This window comes from Xylocopa sonorina, chromosome 2 (assembly GCF_050948175.1).
Source record: "Xylocopa sonorina isolate GNS202 chromosome 2, iyXylSono1_principal, whole genome shotgun sequence".
NCBI classification, from domain to species: domain Eukaryota; kingdom Metazoa; phylum Arthropoda; class Insecta; order Hymenoptera; family Apidae; genus Xylocopa; species Xylocopa sonorina.
This window is the reverse complement of record NC_135194.1, coordinates 16,513,958-16,529,833: the sequence shown is the minus strand read 5'-3', so window position 1 is coordinate 16,529,833 and position 15,876 is coordinate 16,513,958. Positions and strand designations below refer to the sequence as shown.

The 15,876-nt window shown below is 34.5% G+C and overlaps 2 protein-coding genes across 3 annotated transcripts; both read right to left on the bottom strand.

Annotated features, from left to right (window-relative positions):
* Nucleotides 1–485: 485 nt before the first annotated feature.
* On the bottom strand, nt 486–4,208 carry LOC143433076 (ATP-binding cassette sub-family G member 1). 2 transcript variants are annotated; one of them, XM_076910198.1, is made up of 12 exons: nt 4,204–4,207; nt 3,973–4,124; nt 2,982–3,099; nt 2,707–2,896; nt 2,481–2,626; nt 2,148–2,386; nt 1,873–2,075; nt 1,642–1,810; nt 1,389–1,489; nt 1,161–1,316; nt 837–1,077; nt 486–754 (listed from the first exon to the last, which is right to left on the bottom strand). In XM_076910198.1, exons 2-12 carry the CDS (start codon nt 4,115–4,117, stop codon nt 582–584), a joined length of 1,881 nt encoding a protein of 626 aa, XP_076766313.1. In that variant the 5' UTR covers nt 4,118–4,124; nt 4,204–4,207; the 3' UTR covers nt 486–581. The 2 variants fall into 2 exon arrangements, with proteins under 2 accessions (XP_076766313.1, XP_076766312.1); XM_076910197.1 differs by having other exon boundaries at nt 3,973–4,208.
* Nucleotides 4,209–5,292: 1,084 nt separating this feature from the next.
* LOC143433252 (ATP-binding cassette sub-family G member 1) lies at nt 5,293–15,449 on the bottom strand. The gene is made up of 12 exons (XM_076910535.1): nt 15,356–15,449; nt 11,298–11,652; nt 10,078–10,195; nt 9,439–9,628; nt 9,176–9,321; nt 8,175–8,413; nt 7,792–8,088; nt 7,551–7,708; nt 7,299–7,467; nt 7,090–7,190; nt 6,639–6,980; nt 5,293–6,567 (listed from the first exon to the last, which is right to left on the bottom strand). Exons 2-12 carry the CDS (start codon nt 11,491–11,493, stop codon nt 6,409–6,411), a joined length of 2,115 nt encoding a protein of 704 aa, XP_076766650.1. The 5' UTR covers nt 11,494–11,652; nt 15,356–15,449; the 3' UTR covers nt 5,293–6,408.
* Between the last annotated feature and the right edge of the window lie 427 nt (nt 15,450–15,876).

Below are 15,876 nucleotides of genomic sequence, written 5' to 3'. Positions count from 1 at the left end.
ATCTCTCCGAAAAGTGCTCAAACTGATCGCACAGCGTTATCGACAGCGAAGTGAACTACTGCTACACTGGCGCCATCTCTGCGGGAAATGCTGAAGCTACTCGGGAATTAGTTCCAGTATTCTGCGAAGAGATGGCGCCACGGGTCCGAGAGTAGAGTCGGTATCATCTGTCTCACTCTGTTTTAGAACTATCTTATATATCTTTCTCTCTCTTACCTCGAAAGCGGGAAATATAATATATGCTCAAATTTATTGAAATTCAGGCAGAATCGATTGGAATCCTTAAGGATCTTTTCAGACGGGCTATTAATTGATTAAACACTTGATTAAAAATATAACTGAATTCGTCTTATTAATAATGTACAAATTACAAAAGTGTTTTTACGAGTAAATTCTTATAAAGTGAACACATATGTATGTAAATATACGCAGGTAAAACTTGTGCAAATTTGTAATATAAATGTAGGAAATAATATATATCGATTTCACGAATGTCCTCCCTGTTTTTCGAAGAATTCTTTTCTTTTGTGTTGTTTCTCATTTGGAAGATATAAACAAATATTATAATCGATAATCAAATTTTAATTGTCTACATTAAGATGGCTCTTCATTAGACTTCCAATGAGACTGAGTGCTTGAAATATTTTGTTCGGTCTAAATCGCTGCCTTAATAAATAAAAAGTGAGAACTTTTAAGGAAATGAGAATGACTATCAAGGCAGCAAAATTGAGCCAGAAAATTACGTGATCCATTTCTAAAACGAGAATTCAAATGTTACAGTTAGACGATGCGTAGCGCACGATGGAATTAGATTTGATGAGTTTTAAGAAACTTACGCATTATTTGCAAAATTTGTCGAGGTGATCCGAACATACAGAATATTTTCATGGATGGACAGTATAGCTGCTCTCTATTGTAACCGTATAAAGCAGTTGTAAGATTCTCCAGACCATACCGAAGATAACTCAAATACATTATCAATTTACGATAAATGGGCAAAGATTTTGTTTCGCCCAGTCCTTGTACAGCAAACAACATTAGGGGGACCGAAAGTGAGGGTCCAAAGAATGTGCCATTCTTAAAAGTCAACACATGTACGTGCCTCAATGTTAGTTAGTTGATGATATACATATTATTAGGAAGGGCTGTGCAAAACCTACCACGATATTCAATGTGCTGGCTATAGCGTGCGCCATGCTATCCGCTATAAACATGCAGACGAAACAAGTACTAAAAAACATTGCGCATCTAAACAGCTCCAGTGGTTGATCTGTGATTACGTACACCATCGATAGATATATCGATGTTACTAATATCTGTAAAATTTAATTGCTAGAATTAAAGTGTTCACATAAAACTTGAGACGTCGGGGAACTTTCTGTTCAAACCTGTGTAGGTATATTGACTACAGTATAAGCACAATAGTAGGAACTCAAGTCGTACCACATATTGAAATATTCTCGTTTGATCAGCTGCACTTCTGAGGGAACTGTAATTTAAAGATTAGCTACAAACGAAACGAAACGCAAAGGAGAATCGAGGATATTGCAAAATCTCATTGATAGAATCGATCGAGTATTTTGTTAAATAAACGTTTGTCGAAAACCATCGATTTTCCTTGTATAATTGTTATTCTCTTACAGTGCATTAATACCGGTAACATAGGTATATAAAGAAGGATAATCAAAGAAGCCAAACAGAAACCAAAGTTGTACATCGTTTTCGATCCATCGTGCCCAACGTTTAAAAATAAACCGCCGATGGTGAAGCCAAGGAATATGTGTATACCTAGATTTATGTATATGTAATTCTGCAAAGCATTTAAATTAATTGAAAGCTTTTAGTTTCAATTAAAATAATAATAAGTCGTACCTTGTTTCTAAATAATTGCATCAGCATTCGTTTCGATAAGACAATGAATTGACGGGACCAGGATAATTTCGATATTTTCCTATCGAACTGAAACTCGATGCTCGTTGGTGAAGGAACAGGAACGACAGGAAATTCCGTGTCCACGGCATTTGTCATTTTACTTATCCATTCCGAACCGTATTCGCCTGCGGATATTTCTATCACTGTAACAACGACAATTTTCGATGTTATCAAGCAACAAAACAATACGTGCATATAATAAGAGAAAGACTCACCGAAATCGGCAGGATTATAATGTTTCGGGCATTCTATGCCAATTTTCTTTACAAATGGCACTAGATTATTTACAGTGCTCCTATAGACGCATTGACCGTCAGCTATAACGTAGACATGATCGAATTGGGCGAAAATGCTTGCACTCGGAGTATGAAGAGAACAAACTACGGTTCTTCCTGATTGCGCTAAATATTTTAAAAGTTTGGTGCATTGCGAAGCCGATATTTCATCTAATCCTCTAGAAATAGAAATCAAGTAAACGAGTCGATAATAATAAGTCGTTCCTTTATTATTCTTCTACTATTCTTGCTTGAGTAATATAAATTACTAACGTCGTTGGTTCGTCGAGAAACATAACCGAAGGATTATTTACCAGTTCCAAAGCAATGGAAAGCTTTTTCCTCTCGCCGCCCGACAGGTGTTCCGTAGTTACATCTCTCGCATGGTTTAATCGTAAAATATTTAGGATTTCCTCTATCTGAAATTACAGGAATGGCTTTGAAAAGAGGATACAAAGATTCTACGCCTATAGTGTAATACGAAAAGTAAAATGCTCACAAGTGTTAATTTCGTCTTTCGAAGGACGTTACCAAGCTTTAGATCAGCGGCGAATTGCAATGCCTCGAATACCGTGAGTCGTGGTTGAACAAGATCTTCTTGCATAATGTAGCAAGAAATTTTCTTCAAATGATTCACATCTTGCGTTTGCCCATTAATAATTATACGTCCTGTTGTGCTGCCAGATGACCTAAACACGTTTACATCGATATTGAAAACGGAACAAACTGTAAAGCGACCAAATTTCATCAACCACGTATTGCATGCAATATTACATGTATCCGGCGAGGATGTTTAACAAGGTGGACTTCCCAGCGCCCGAAGGACCCATTATCACGGTCAATTCTCCAGACTTGAATTGTCCAGAAATTCCTCTCAATATGACCTTTGTATCTATAAAATACGAATAGGACAGTTTTATCCAAATAAATTACAATATAGCATGCTAGTGACATACTTGTATTAAGCGGTCTTTGGCATTGATAACTCCTCGTCACCTTATCATTTGGTAATTGAATCATTTACATACGCTACATATTCAACGTGCTTGTATGCGCGTTCGAAAAGATCAGTGAAATAAATGTCGAATGACAAGCACGATTATATATATATAGTTATATATGAATTCTCATTCTTTGTAATACCTTAACTCTTACGAAAGATGATAAATGAGAGGCGGTTCATTCACGCGACGGAGTTGTTGCACAAATTGATCGTGTTTTGAATACAAAAAAAAAAAAAAAAAATGCCCGCGCGCATGAGGCACTCCGCATAATTCTGTAATTATTTGTAAAAAGAACGTATTACACGTTTTACTGACGTGTATCACTCGCATATTCAACGACTTTTTCCGTCATTTAACATTTAACTCATTTTTTCGCTCTTCGCGCTATTTAAGTAACATTTTCAAGTTTAATTACAAAATCGGCGATGCCTTTAAATATTTGAATCGCGCGAGTAATTGTAATGATTATTCAATTGCTATAAAAGTCGCGTTTTTACAATGATATTTATAACATTTTACGTCTAATTAGATCAACGAGCCTCCGTTACGCTTAAGTTGTAGAATTGTCCATTAATAAGTGTTGTTGAATTTCTGACAAGCGTACGTATGCATAAGAGACGATTAATGGATATATAAATAATTTTAATTAAAGAAAAAAAAAGAAAGAAAAAAAAAGACTACGCATTTGGACGCTAATTGGGAAAGAGAGAAACAATTTCTTTTGCTGTATTCAAACGGAACAGTAACTTATCGTATCATACCTTTTCTGCTATAAGGTACCGTGTAGGTCAGGTCGTCGAATGCGATGTTAACAGAGGCCATTCTCTTTAAATGTGACAATGACATCGACAAGTCTTGTATTTCGTTGTCGCACTGCTTCGGTTTTAACTTCGATTTCGTGGACATGATTGATCTGCAGCGCAAAGGATTTATCTCCGTTTTATTCGAACCGTTACACCGTATCGGATGCATTTTTTATCATTTGAACTTACCGCGCTAAAAAATTGCCAAGTTCGCGAATACAATTTCAAGCGATCCCTACGAAAAAGATTAACGATTTTTCGTGAAATACGATCAGAATACAGACGATCTGCGAATACGTCGTGATTACTGATAATCACGTGTAACACTGTTAAATTTATCGAAAGCAAGTTGAAATATTTATGGCGATGTCAGTATCACGCGATATTACGATACAGAAAGTGGTTTAAAGACAAAAATCGTAGAGATCGGGCTCGCATAAGATCACTAACAGTTCAAATGTGTCTTCGAAAGTGCGCCACTGATCGAAGACGAGAGAATATACAACTTATAAGAACCGACATTACGTTACATAAACATCACCCCGTTCCTCGCTATCGCAGCGTACTTTACGACAGCGACACCATGATACACGTTCATCGTATACAACGATAACACGATGCATGGCACATCTCTGCACTATGAATTAATATGCGTCGCGACTAAAATTCTTATTTATTCCTAGCTCTCTAGCGTTAGTCACTTTTCCTAAATCGATCGAAATAATAGAACAATATAAATAATGTAATGATGAAACGAAAGAATTGTCGAGGTAGACTTACCAAAACCCCAAACGAAATACCGTACTCAAAATTCAATATGAATCACCATGCATACGTGATATATACTATGTGCCGCGATAATGAACGGAAATGCATAAAAATTGGCGATGATGCTACAGTAACTGTTGAACATTGCGCTTTCTGATTTCTACTATCACATGCACTGGTATAAATTAATTGCAAGATTTGTATCTGCACATAAACTTCGCTCCGTGGACAAGCATCCGTATCTTTTTAGACGAATTTCTTTTTTCTCTTTTTCATAGTTATACATACCTGTTTGAATGCAGGATGTAAATTTGCTACTTTCTATACAGAGCAATAATATCTTGTATATCACTCTAATATATGCATATATGTCTATATGTACGTATACATGTATAACACATATAAAAGCATACTTTTATTTAGATGCTATAAAGTACAATAAACATTAGACCAATTTAGCATAAATGCTTGCATTCGCATGCACGATATATTACAAAAGTATATATATACGAATCGAAATCTCGATCACGTACTAACATTGTACAGGGAAACATGTATAATTCATCCCATTTGTATAAATATAAAGATATAAACGTATCTCCCATTAAAGTACATTTGTCTAGTCAATGGGTATTACTAAAACAAAAATTGAATATTTTGATTACTCATTGTTCATTAACAATTCTATCTGATAACTAAAATAAATCACAATCCCCTTAACAAATATTAAACGGAGTAAAACAACGTGGATGAAAACCGACGATAAAATTGTTCCTTTTAAAGCTCTTAAAGAACGCTAATTTGAATATACTTTTTACGCAATTTACATGTTTATAAAAGTAAATTCAATTACATATAAGGAATATATTCTACACGTAAAAGACATATCGTGTAGGGAAGGGTTGCGATGACCTTGTAAGATTTTTTTAGCAAAAATAAACAAGAAAACGTAAATTTGTATGTTATATGCAGCATCGTTGTTAAAATTCAATAGTATGGAAAAGTATGATAAATTTGGCAAGATATTTCTCATCACGGACATTCTTCTTAACAAAGAAACATCCACTAATTTCAATTCTCCTGTCAACAATATCACAGCCATAAGTGATTACAAATGTGATCGCCCGCGAAAAGATTTGTCAATTAAGGCCTCTTATTCTCTTTGTAGTATAAAATTATAGAGTTCTAGGATCCTTTCGATCGGATTTCGTCTGCATTCGAGTCACCAAAGTATACTTGCTTCCTTCACTCATTCTAGTTTTAGCTAATAATATACATCGATTCGTCTATTCGTGCGTGTATTGTATAAAATTAATATATCGTGTAACAATACAGACAGAAAAAGCGAGAAAGTGTACCAAGCAAATATGTTATAGCAATTACTGTAGAATTGTGATTTTAGAATTAACAAAGAGGAATAAATTATGGTAAATCTACATTTTACGAATTCATTCAGGCTCGAATAAATGATGCGTAATATTTCATTATTTTCTCAATATCGTTAGTCACGTACTTCTATTGCACGACGATGGTAAAAATGATCAACATCGTGTTACTCTCTACCGTTCACTTATAAAAATATTGTACGCTCGAACATTGTTTAATTAACATTGGCAGTAGACTGATCTATCGTGCAGTCTTGAGTTTCCAACGAAGGAATAAATAAGCAGCAATTCGAAGAACGAAAAATATCAAAAGCAAAGCCAGGATGTCGAGAGTAAAATCGGCATCGAGCATATCCAGTTCTTCTAAAGTTGTTTCAGGATTTTTAAAATGACAATACACCTGTAACGCGGAAAATAATAATAGAACAAGGATAAATAATCGAAAGAATCGACGCACAAGAAATATCATACCTGGGAACACTTCAGCTTTTCTCGCCCGAAGGAATACGTCGCCAATGCAGTCCCTTCGAAACCGTATCGAATGTAGCTTAAATAAGTTATCCATCTGAGGTATACAGGAATGGCGTCGAAACTAACGAAGAAACCAGAGAACAAGAGAAATGGTACGGACATGACAGGAGCCAAGAATACACCGTTCTGTACATTCATCGCTGCCCCAACAACAAGACCGACCGATTGTGCGACAAAAGAAATTAGTAAGCACGTTCCCATGAACATACTGAACCGCATAATATCTGTCGGCTGACTTGTCAAAAAGTACACAACCGTGACATACAAGATACAAAATATTGCCTGTGAACAAAACCGTGTTATACATATTTTTATATGAACGACTATTAATTTACCTCTGTGACACATTTAAGTTACTTCTTCCCTCCTTTTTTTTTTTTTTTTTTCTTACCTGGAACGGTATATCCGACACAGTGATAGCTAAATAGTAGGCCTTGAGAGAATACCATCTATTAAAGTTTTCCTTCAAAAGTACCGGCAGTTCTAATGGAACTGTAAGAAATAACATTTTTTTAACTGAAACCGCGTCCAACCGGGGAAACGATCTTAATGAAATGATAGAAATAAATAAACAAATAAAAATCTCAAAATGCAACTTACAAGATAAAATTGTGATAGTCATAGAGGTATACATGAGAAACAGCATGTTAAAGAAGAGGAATCCAAGGTTGCTAAGTACTTTAGCACCATCATTTCCAATGTCATAATAGAGTGCGCCGATCAGTAATCCTACCAGAATATGAGCAAAGAGTCGAAGATACATAAGCGTCTAAAAAGTACATCGTAATTATGACAAAAGAACGATACAGAATCAGTGGCGTATAGTGTATAAAGTTTCAATTACCAACTCACCCAGTCTCTTCGACTAAAAAGCAACGTTCGCTTTAAAACAATCCAGAACTGTTGGCATTCCGATATGGGATATCTTTCGGGAGTAACTGAAATTGTTTCATCGAGTAAAGCTACCTCGGCGTTATCCTTTTTTTCCATGTCCACTGCTATTACTATGTCTAAAAAATATTTTGATTACCGAATTGTAAAAAAATACGATTGATACATTTCAATCGATAATTTATTCGCCGTTCTGGCTCACCTTGTTTTGCAATATCATTGGTGGCGTAAGATGGAATAATTCTTTTATTATTCATTTTTTCCATTTTATCCTCTTGAAATTTTTCCTCTAAATTACTAACGTCGTTTTTATCTTTCAGCTCTACGTGTTCTCCATCATCTTCACCTTTTGAGAATGTTTCGCTTGATACGTTATTGAGCACATCCAACTTGTTTTCAGGAAACGGGTATCCTTCTCGAATATCATATTTTCCATTCTTTATAGCACTCACCAGTTTTTTTGTATTATCTCCGTATTCTCCACAAGACACTTCAATGACTAAGAATCAAATTACCGTAATCAGTAAAAGAGAAATCGGTTGCTTTGGAAAAGAAATCCTCTAATTTAAATACGAAATGACTTACTAAAAGAGGCCGGATTATGATAACTTGGACAATTAAGTCCAATATTCCTGAGGAAAGGCACTAATTGCGACGTAGATCCCTGATATACGCATTGTCCTTCGGCTAACGTGTACAAAGCATCAAACATTTCAAAAAGTCTAGCGCTAGGTTGATGAATGGTGCATATTATTGTTCTTCCTCCACGAGCTAAAGTCTTTAAGAGCGAGATACATTGGAAACAAGATGAGGAGTCCAAACCGCTGAAAATTAATAAAACTATCGCAATTTGAAGAATTTGTATCCCTTCCTGTTAATCTTTTAAATATTGTCATATCATACTTATGAATATAAATTAAATTAGCTGATCTTTGATCGTTTGCGTTTTTTGGATCATCGTAAGAAAGGAAAAGGGAATTAACACCGTAGTAGACCTCGAGAAACCGGTAAATAGCTTAAAATCCTTCACCGCAGCAGGTAGTATCAGCATGGACGAACTTGCAGCTCGTCTTTAACAGATTTGCAATTCAACATTCGAAGCAGAATGCTTTGTATAATTTTAGTGAAAGCGAGAACGAAGAGTGTTTCAAAAACTTAGACGATTATTATACACTTTCTCCCCGTAATCGTTACTTTGTATTGTTACTTTTATTTCCTAATTTTGTTACTTGAAGAAATTTGTAATCTATTAACTTTCCAGCATATAAATATAACCCGATTAAGCACAGTGATAATCAAAAGGATCCGAATTTCGAGGATTATACATTGATAGTGGCTATGCTTTCACTGAAACGCTATATAACGAACAAACAGGTTTCTCTGGCATTGATATTGGTGAAAGTAAAGGTATTCACAGGAGAAAAGGTCTTTTCCTGTTATGAGTTTGTATCTAATGTGGGATTCGACTCGTTGACAAAATGAAATAGTTGCAACTGATTGACATCTCAAAGATACATCGTCGTAGTATTCTTTTTTCTCTGTCGATCGTATTGTACTCAATATTAAATAAAGTACAATTCCCTCACCTGGTAGGTTCGTCGAAGAACATTATAGGAGGATTATTAACTAATTCGAGAGCAATAGAAAGCCTTTTCTTTTGTCCACCGCTTAAGTTTGAAGTCATGGTTCGACGATGTTCCGACAGACCAAGCGTTTCAAGGATCTCTTGTATCTAAACAGCCAAAATGATTAACCTTTTTCCTTTCAATTCTTTTTAAGTTTCGAACCCATAACTTTAAAAGCAAGATACATCTCCTTCGTGTAGGCAAAGAAATCTCAATAAACGTACCACTTCTTCTTTTTCCGCCTTGGTAACTTGCGATCCAAGCTTAAGGTTCGAAGCCACTTTCATAGCTTCGGCCACAGTCAAATTTGCATGAAGTTGATTATCTTGCATTATATAGCATGATAGCTTTCTAAAGGCACTAGGATTCCTCTCGTGGCCGTTCATTGTGATACTTCCTTCCACACCTGTTGACCTAAGCATACGTTCATAATTGTACTTTCACGTTTCAAGTGTATAATCGTTAAGTACCATTGAGAAACGAAATGGCGGAATGGTAGCTAAAATTGATTGAAACGAATTAGAAAGGAGTTCGCATAAGAACTGCTTTTAGATAATAATTACGTTAGAAAACTACATAGAATAATACCAAACTCAAATTAAATTCGATCGCACCCGAACTAACGTAAATCGCTAATAAATGTCCTTGTTACGAGTATCGTAAAGAAAAAGAAGTTTGCTCGAATCTTTTGCAAAAGGATTACGCAACAGTGAATCATAAAGAAAACGAGATCGCGTCCCATAAAAAATGTGAACTGACCACTGCTAGACGAAAGTAAAACGAAAAGAAAAAAACAACTCAAAATACATGTACACATATGTACACAATCATCTTTAAGCGAATATAACAAATACATTACTCACTTGTATCCAGTCAGAATGTTCAAAAGACTAGACTTTCCTGCACCGGAAGGCCCCATAATAGCTGTTAATTCTCCAGATCGTAGTCTTCCACTAACAGATTTCAAAATTATTTTTGTATCTGAAAATCAATTAAATATTTTCGATAGTAAGGGAGCATATCTTTTGGGCAATTGTTTTGTTACATAGAAGAGCGAATTTTGTATTTTATATTCAAGTCCTCCGTAAATAACTAAAGTAGAAATTATCGGCACGGATATATGTGCGTGTAATATGGATTGCCGTAAATCTTAAGTAAAACATGATCTCCCTGCAATTATACGTGATGATTTTGCATTTAAATAAATGTTATTTGATCTGGTTGCGTAAAACATGATTTGCAGACATGTTTCTATAACATTTGTATTCTGTACACGGTCGCATCACAAGAAAGTACCAAACCGGTATTCTTAAAATAAAATATGCATCAAATTTCCGTTGTAACTATAGATAACATTGTTTTTTGTATATTGTTTGTTCAACAACAAAGAATAGAGTCATAGAATTAAAACGAAAAAGAGGGAAATGATTTAAAACAGTAGCTAAAGTGATATGAGCCTGTGTAAGGCGAAGCTTTATCGCGCAACAGTTGCAACTGATACAGTAAGCAGAATCCGGTATAAACTAATGATAAATGGAAACAAATGGTAGACCTTTCAAACTGCATACACAATCATCGCATTTATTCCTCTTATTGGACTACCTTTAATTCAAGCATCCGAACACAAAAAATTTGGTTAAATACAAATAATAAACGCTATAATAATTACCGGTAACATCATATGCCAAACTAGTGTTCCCATAAAATTTCACTACTCTCAAGTCGCGTATAAAAAATGATTTCTTCAAAAAAAAAAAAAAATCTATAATGAGGTAGCAACGATCGAAAACATTCTTGTATAATATTATATTACCTGAACGTCTAAAATAGTATACGTTCTTGTGTGGCTGTATTATCTCGTTAACTATAATATGCTACATGTATCAATTCCGATAAGATCAAATAACAATGATACGTGAACTGCATTATATATTTGTAAGATGTTTTTCTTTCACACAGATACGTTCACTATCTTCCCGCGGTTAACGCCGTCAAAAAGTAATTCATTTTGAATGGAAGAAAATAAGGCAAATAACGAAATTAGTTATCTCGTACTCTGTTAGATAAAAACTGGCTTACTTACTGTTTTTACTGCCTTCCCGTACCCTGTACGACAAATCGGTGAACGCTAGATCAACAGGCGGTCTTTTCGGTAGGTGCGTGATCGTTTTAGGTGCTGCGGGTACAATTTGTAAACGGGTACTTGAACCCCCCTTCCTAGGTTGTAATAAAATTTCATTGGTACTATCTTCCCGTGAACAATTCCCTTCAAGCTTCATCTTCTGTTGTGATTTTTCTCGAACTTTTTATATCGAGTTGTACGGAACTTTAATCAGTTCTTATTTTCAGTAAAATCTTTCGTCCAAATGAACCAGCTCCTTTCGCAATGTTACGTTCTCGTTAGCGAGTATAAACATGAACTTTTCAATTCTCATCGCCTGAAAAAACATTTGTTTCCTAGTTTAGCTCAGTAAGTAGAAGTTAAAACTAAAGGTTGAAAATAAAAATATGATAAATTCCTATTACTTTGCGAGTGGGGAAATTAAGATTTTGTAAGTTAACAGTAAATCTATGCGTATTTATTTTCATGTTGAAACCTAATCGGTTCTTTTTTACTTCCGCGCGAAGCAATGTTTCCCGTTAACCTTCTTAGCTACAAAAAGTTGTAACTGACATTACTTATACCGGTTCCGTACAAAAAAATATTAATTCAAGCAATTCGTTGAATGCAATACAACCTCGATTATTGTTAGCTCCAACTCGGTAACTAATTTAAGCTTGGCAAATAATTTAAACCAATAGGAAATAACGAGCAGAATGGAGTTAAAGTGGCTGACGTATACATACATATGTAGTTATGTATATACGGATGAGTTTCGAATAAAGCGCGTCTTAACATAGTAAGAGAAGCGGCGCGTGCGAAGTCAGTCAGAAAGAGGCGATCGTAGCGTAATGGCAACCGTGTATAACGTATATGTATACAATTCGCACTATTCTTGACGCAAAAGCAAGCGCATCTCGTGTTCTATACTCCACGTTCTTTGGACACACCACGGATACTGGTTAAGTTAAACGATTTAAAACAAAATACGTACACATCAGTCGCAATCTTTACCGCGATTACACGCACATCAACGATAATAAAGGTATTAAGAACGTCACACGATCGTATAATAATAACGATAACGTAACAGAGGAAACGGCCGATCCACCAGCTCCTCGACGATGCTCGAAAGTCGGTGTCTCGAGACTAACTGGTTGATCCTGCTACTCAGCTACACCGCGGCCATCACCATTGACCGTTGCCTTTTCAGATTACCCTTTCTCACTCTACGGCTCTGTCGTTCCTTTCCTTTCCATCGCTTTGTTAGCCTTCTCAAGAACGTGATAAAAGTAGATAATCGAGAAAGCTAGGATTTAATACGCGTTTAATTTGACTACACGCACTTGCTCTTTATGGTTATAATATCTGATAATTATCCGTACAATTTCGTTTTGCCCGTTTTGATTATTCCAAAACCTGAACAATCATTGATTATAATTCAACTATTTTTTCACACGTTTCGACAATGAATTTAATAGAACTATTCTATTTTATAGAATAAACAAATAGAAGCATACACGCACATACATATGTATATATGAAACATCATCTGAAAACGTCAAAGCGATTCGGAGGAAGTAGCTGCGTCATTGTTCCAAGTGATTGCAAAGAACAGATTTAAATACATGAAACATCGCGATCAATACCTGTACAGTTTTATTAATCTATAATAAATACGGATAATAGTAAAAGAAAGTACTCTTTAGGTTAGGTTAAACAAAATTTTATACAGTATCGAACTACCAAAGATACCATTAATTGTCGAAATGCATCATTTCATTAAACTACAAGTTAAGCGTTACGTGCATTATTTATTAGCTACTAATTATTTGTCTTGCGTTCTTGAAAAATATAGGATACTATTTGTCGCGCCACGGTTCTTGACAATCGTCAGATCACACATATTGTAATTAAAAATAAAAAAAGCAGTTTATTATCGATTCATGTAAGTATACGCATACTGTATTAAAGCAACAGGTTCGATTTACCAACAGTATTCTTTTACTCAAAATATAATCAACTTACCAATTATCAATGTCTGTAACTATACATCCAATTCAAGTAAATTTTACGCATACATAAACAGAAAGTATCGATAAAGCCCTAAACAAATGCAATGTATTAAAAAAGGGTATGTCGTGCTATCGATATAATTATCACACAGTAGTTTACGAATCTATCCAGAGTAAAGGTCGCTTACACATCCAGAAGCACAAAGTCCGAACAAACTGTTGTGTTCAGTAACTACGACAAGGAATTAATTGTTACTTTCATGCGTGAATTTTACATTGCTTTATACTCTCTTATTTTGTTCACGTTCCATTTTATTCTAATACCACAGGATTAAATATGCAAATTTTCATTTAATATATTTTTTTTTAACAATATTCTAATTTATATACTAAAAAATGTATCTACTTACGCGAGCGATTACATATTAACTCTGTATCACATAACTGTACAACAAATAGTAAATGCAGGTCAATTCTTTTTACAAAAAAAGGCAATGCTTCGATATATAACGATTATAGTATGACTAAAGTTCAAAATTTTATTCTTATCGATTAAGTTATCAGAATTCGATCGAGTTTATCGAGAAAAATCATTAACGCTTTGTTCAAGGCTGAGATACGCGTTCGCATGATTGAAAAAGGTATGCAACATGAGTTTTTAAATTTACGCTAGCAATTAAACGAGCGAAATAATAAGTAGCACAGAGACATCAGAAGGGGAAAAATCTGAAACTACTTAACAGTTCTATCACGAATAAATGTACATCTACCTTGAAGTGCACTAATACATAATCAAGGACGTTGTGATTTACGGATTAACTCAATGCACGTTTTTTGCTTGTGTTCCGAGAGATATACATGCATCAATCAACAGCGTATACTTTGTATTCCCACTCACACAGATAAGAAACAGGTAAGTATTTAAAGAAAGTATACACGGTGCGGAAAACACATGTTATATAAACCAATTCTCGTAATAAATCAGATTTCAATACTGAAGCCGCAACTAAAGAATCAGGTAAAGAAAAATTTGTTCGTGCTCAAGTATTCGAAACTGATTGTAAAGTATCTATCAGTGCAGCTTTAGGGATACTGTAAATTTTACACACTCATTCATTTACTCACCGATCAACTCCTTTATTAATTAAATCAATGTACGCCATCTGCTTTCCACCTTCTACCATTGTTTAATTCTGTTTATCTTTATAGTTAGATTTATGCTTGTATCAAAACGTCGCAACTGACTCTTCTGAAAGCACAAAATGCATTCTTAGGTCATTAAGGCATGTTTAACGTGTTCGAATCTTTTCTATCATCGGTAAAATTGGACTTGAAAATTAATACAAAGAAAACTTTTTAAAATAGTACACAATAAATCGTACACAAAATTCTAATATTATGTATTATATGACAAGTATTCATGTATGTACTATTTGTTATTTCATATTATTTTAAAATATGTATTTGTATTTTTTCTCACCGATTAAAGGATACACTAAACCCATTAGCCCTGCCGCAACACATACACACACGTGTACACACATAGAAAAAGAGAAAAATTGAAATATAGAGAAAAAATATTTAAGATCTATGAAATTTACGAAACTATATAAAATGTTTGCGCTTTGAATGATTTATTAAAATGTTGTTAGGAATGAAAATATATTGCACAGCCATCAGTTTGTACGTATGATTGAACTTATAAGTTTAAATTTGGCGGGGAATTAAACAATTAATAGGTTTTAATCGCAGAAAGTAACGTTAATTTGTGTAGTTAAATATCAGTTGAAATAGAAACAGAGGCCGAAATGAAAGTATCTATCCACTTTAGAAAACCAACACATTACTTTTTGACCGCAAAAACTTGAGGTTAGGTTTTACTGGAAATATATCAATTTTGTGTTCTATGTATGCACCACATTATTTTCACACTAGTTTAAATGTTCTTTTATCATGCTTGGCATTAAGAAAAGGTTTTGTATAAACTAAAATTAGACAAAAAGGTGAAACAGAACATACCACCACTTGTACGTCTTCAAGTACGCGACACAATATTGTACTAACCTAGTTGAGCATCGATCGACAACTGTTGTATATTCTAATCTTAGTCACTCTTTAACAATCGTTTTGTGTCTCCATTCGAAAATCACGGGATTGGTGAACGATAAGACTATGGGATTACAAATTTTGATAACTTACTTCCTTCTGAACTATGTTTACATTTCTGATCTGGTATTTTTCTTTCTCCTTTACGTTTGTATTGCATCGTGTAACATGCACATCGGATATTCGCAAACAACATGGCCGTCTTCAACGAAATCTTGTTTTTAACAGTAAATCCTGACCAAGAATATCGAAAGCCACGATTATTTTTCCAATTGAAAAGCAGAATATTAAAAATTACTTCGCACCAACTTTTTATTATCATGCTTATTTTCACGCAACACAAACTTACACTTACACATGTACTAATTTCTAAGAAATAATGGTTAAATGTTAATAAGTTCAAAATCAAGGATGTACACATAAATTACGTTTAATACTTT

Coding starts and splice junctions, on each gene's coding strand:
- LOC143433076 (XM_076910197.1), bottom strand. CDS start 4,183: ATGCATCCGATACGGTGTAACGGTTCGAATAAAACGGAGATAAATCCT. Junction 2,627..2,706: donor GAAAGACGAAATTAACACTT/GTGAGCATTTTA, acceptor CTGTAATTTCAG/ATAGAGGAAATCCTAAATAT. Junction 1,078..1,160: donor CCAGCACATTGAATATCGTG/GTAGGTTTTGCA, acceptor TTGACTTTTAAG/AATGGCACATTCTTTGGACC.
- LOC143433252 (XM_076910535.1), bottom strand. CDS start 11,493: ATGAAGCTTGAAGGGAATTGTTCACGGGAAGATAGTACCAATGAAATT. Junction 10,196..11,297: donor ACGGGAAGGCAGTAAAAACA/GTAAGTAAGCCA, acceptor ATTGATTTTCAG/ATACAAAAATAATTTTGAAA. Junction 7,709..7,791: donor CAATGATATTGCAAAACAAG/GTGAGCCAGAAC, acceptor AATATTTTTTAG/ACATAGTAATAGCAGTGGAC.